The sequence below is a fragment of the Charadrius vociferus genome, unplaced genomic scaffold (assembly GCF_000708025.1).
Source record: "Charadrius vociferus isolate BGI_N301 unplaced genomic scaffold, ASM70802v2 scaffold819, whole genome shotgun sequence".
NCBI lineage: Eukaryota > Metazoa > Chordata > Aves > Charadriiformes > Charadriidae > Charadrius > Charadrius vociferus.
In genome coordinates, this window is record NW_009650062.1 from 431121 (window position 1) to 434180 (window position 3060).

At 51.8% G+C, this 3060-nt stretch overlaps 1 protein-coding gene across 1 annotated transcript in view; it reads left to right on the forward strand.

Annotated features, from left to right (window-relative positions):
- Positions 1-1403: 1403 nt before the first annotated feature.
- The window catches only part of ETV7 (ets variant 7), a 4947-nt gene continuing 3290 nt past the window's right edge, over positions 1404-3060 (forward strand). The window contains exons 1-4 of the mRNA XM_009891745.1: positions 1404-1460; positions 2148-2265; positions 2547-2711; positions 2992-3060. The exon at positions 2992-3060 is cut by the window's right edge and continues 51 nt beyond it. Of these exons, the coding sequence (XP_009890047.1) occupies positions 1404-1460; positions 2148-2265; positions 2547-2711; positions 2992-3060 (409 nt within the window). The remainder of the gene's footprint in view (positions 1461-2147; positions 2266-2546; positions 2712-2991) is intronic.

Here is a 3060-nt window from a genome sequence, read left to right on the forward strand (position 1 = left end):
GGTAAGAGCCGCCCGGTCCCATCCGCCTCCACTTCAGTTAACGACTGGAAGTTGATTTACCGGGGGGGTGGGAAGGGTGACCCCTCCGTTCGCCTCCAAACAGCCGCCCGCTTTGGGACTGAGCCGAACGCGGCTCTCACACGTCTGAGGGGGTCTTTCCCCCCCCTCCCTTTTCTCACTTTCCCGCTAGAACCCCTCCAGGGACAGTATTTCCTCTGGGAGCGAGAAAACGCCGCCTCAGAAACGCGTGGAAGCAGCTAAGCAGGGAAAAGAGCAAGAACATAACATTTCGCCTCCAAACAGCCGCCCGCTTTGGGACTGAGCCGAACGCGGCTCTCACACGTCTGAGGGGGTCTTTCCCCCCCCTCCCTTTTCTCACTTTCCCGCTAGAACCCCTCCAGGGACAGTATTTCCTCTGGGAGCGAGAAAACGCCGCCTCAGAAACGCGTGGAAGCAGCTAAGCAGGGAAAAGAGCAAGAACATAACATTGGTAGAAAGTAATAAAAATTAAGAATGCGTCTCACGCCCTAGATATCTTTAGGAGCAAGAAAAGATAACAAACATTTGATCTGGTTTTACTGTAAATCTCGTTGTAAGAGAGTCACGCCGATAGGAGAAAACTAAACCACCTTTTCAAGGAGTTGAAGACAAAACACGCTGCAAATTTCTTTCGTTTTTATTTCCCCCCGTAGCTTATTGCTTAGAATGAATCCGAAAGAGTTTGCATTGCTCTCCAGCCTGCTCAGAGTTTATACTGGAGTTTCTCTGATTTCCCTCACACGATATCACGCAGCTGCACGCTTTGCCAAAACCAATGACTCTGCAACCACCAGCGATCATTACACCGCCGCCGGGCAAATTAACACTCACCCTTCTGCTGAAGAAAACCCCTCACCCATCCCCAAACCACTGCCTTTCTCCCCCCGTAACGCCCCAGATCACAAGGAAGCATTTTCCTGGGGAGGGATGGAGCGTTTTGCTCCAGTCTCCTCTGCTCCTGGTTCTGGGGACACCAGCTTGGCATTTAAGATGTGCCCAACCACCACATCGGGGCACACTTGTGGTTTTTTCTTCACCCCTGGATTTTCAGGGGGGCTCAGCCCCTCGACCCCCACACGCAGTCGAGAAGCTCTGTCTGCTCAAACCCTCTCCAAAAACCTGCCCGAGGGTGTATGGAAGCGCCCAGAGTTGGCAACCGCTTCGGGAAATACTATTTGTAGGCAAAATTGTTAATTTTCCAGAGAATGAAGCTGAGAAATTGTTGGGATTCACGTTAATAAATTTTTAAGGGGAAACGTTATCTGCTTGGCTGCCAGTAATATTTCAAGATCTAGATGGGGCTGACAGCAGGATCTGCGCTCCCTTCTGGCCCTGGATGAGAGCCCGGAGCCAGCACGGGGGCGATGCTGACCCCCAGCCCGACCGAGGCGCTGCAGCTGCCTCTCCTCCCAGCACTGACCGTCTGACCCATTCAGTGAGGCTGGAGGGGGTCCTTAAAGAAGAACTGGGAGGGAGCAGTAAATCTTGAGGAGCTGGGACTTCATGGCAGGAGAGCGAGACACGTGGACATCTCTCTAAATGCAGGGATGGCCGCTTCCACTTCTATCTGAATGATCACAAGGGGAAAAGTTAGAGATCTCTTCATATAGTATTTTTAAGACAAAATCTAAGCACTACCGCCAGCTGTATTTTCACAACTCTAAAGAACTGAAGTACTGTCCTAAAACCCTGGACATCCAGTGAGCATCTGAGGATCCTGCAGGAAGCAAGAGCCAGCCTGAGCACTGTGGGCTCTGCCAGTCTTAGCTCCATCTTCTGCTTCCCTGCAGCCACGGGGCAGCGGGGATGGACAACCCACATCTAGAGCCTGGGTGAGGGCAGGTACCTCCGCTAAAGAAAAGAACTGGAGAAAGAGATGGGGACCTCTGGCTACTAACGCTGTCTTGGGCAACCAGAGATTCATCCTGGGGCTGGTGAAGGATCTAGAGCCAGTGTGGAAACGCTGCAGACAGCACATCACGCTGCTATGAGAAACCAGCTAGGAACTCTCTGAGCAGTGTTTACTGCGGTGGAGGTGTCTCCAAAGCAAAGGCAGGAGCAGAGTTGGGAATTTTCCCCCGCTGATGTGTTTGATCTCTTTTCCTCAGGGTAAAGTGACAGTCAGCTCTTCCAGCCCCGTTGTCGAAGCTTCGTTAGCAGCCCCGTCCCAGGCCAGACACACACCCATCAGCGAGGGGGAGATCTTCAAGCTTCCAGGCAGGCTGAGTGAGTAGATGTTGAGCGAGTCAACACTGCTTAAAAAAAAAAAAGAAGCTCCCACAAGGTGGGCCGTGGTGTCCCACCCAGGGACCATTCCCTGCTGTCAAGGGGGACAAGATTGACCAGTCATCAGGGTTCATTTTCTCTCTTTTGGGGTTTTGACCTGTGAGTACTTAATGTAGAGGGAAAGTTTGCTGATGGAGAAGATCAGTATTCCCTACCCCCCCGCCCCTCAGCAGCTTTGAAGATGGAGACGGAGTTGTTTCAGAAGCTGCCCCTGGTTTCAGGAATCCAGCCCTCACTGTGGAGCAAGGACGACGTGATCCACTGGCTAAGATGGGCTGAGAAAGAGTATTCCCTTCGGCAAACGGATGAAAGCAAGTTTGAAATGAACGGCAAAGCCCTGTGCATCCTCACCAAGGATGACTTCAGATACCGAGCTCCGAGCTCAGGTTAGAGTGAGTGCGAGGGTGTTCCTGAGACCCATCCAAGTACAGCACGAGCTGTGGTCTGCTGAGAGGGGCCAGACTGGTCCCAGCTTCAGCCTTACCTGCCCAGCTGGGTGCTGGAGACAGGGACAACCCTCTTCCTTCCTTTAGTCCATCTGGACTGCAAATGCTTTGGGATGGGGAATATCTTCTTACTCTGTAGCACAGAAATATAAACAACAACATCATCTGAGAGTCTCTACTATAATACAAAGTTATCTGAGCAGACTTTCCTTCTCTGCAGGTGATGTCTTATATGAAATACTTCAGTACATTAAGACTCAAAGAAGAGCTCTGGTCTGCAGCCCTCTGC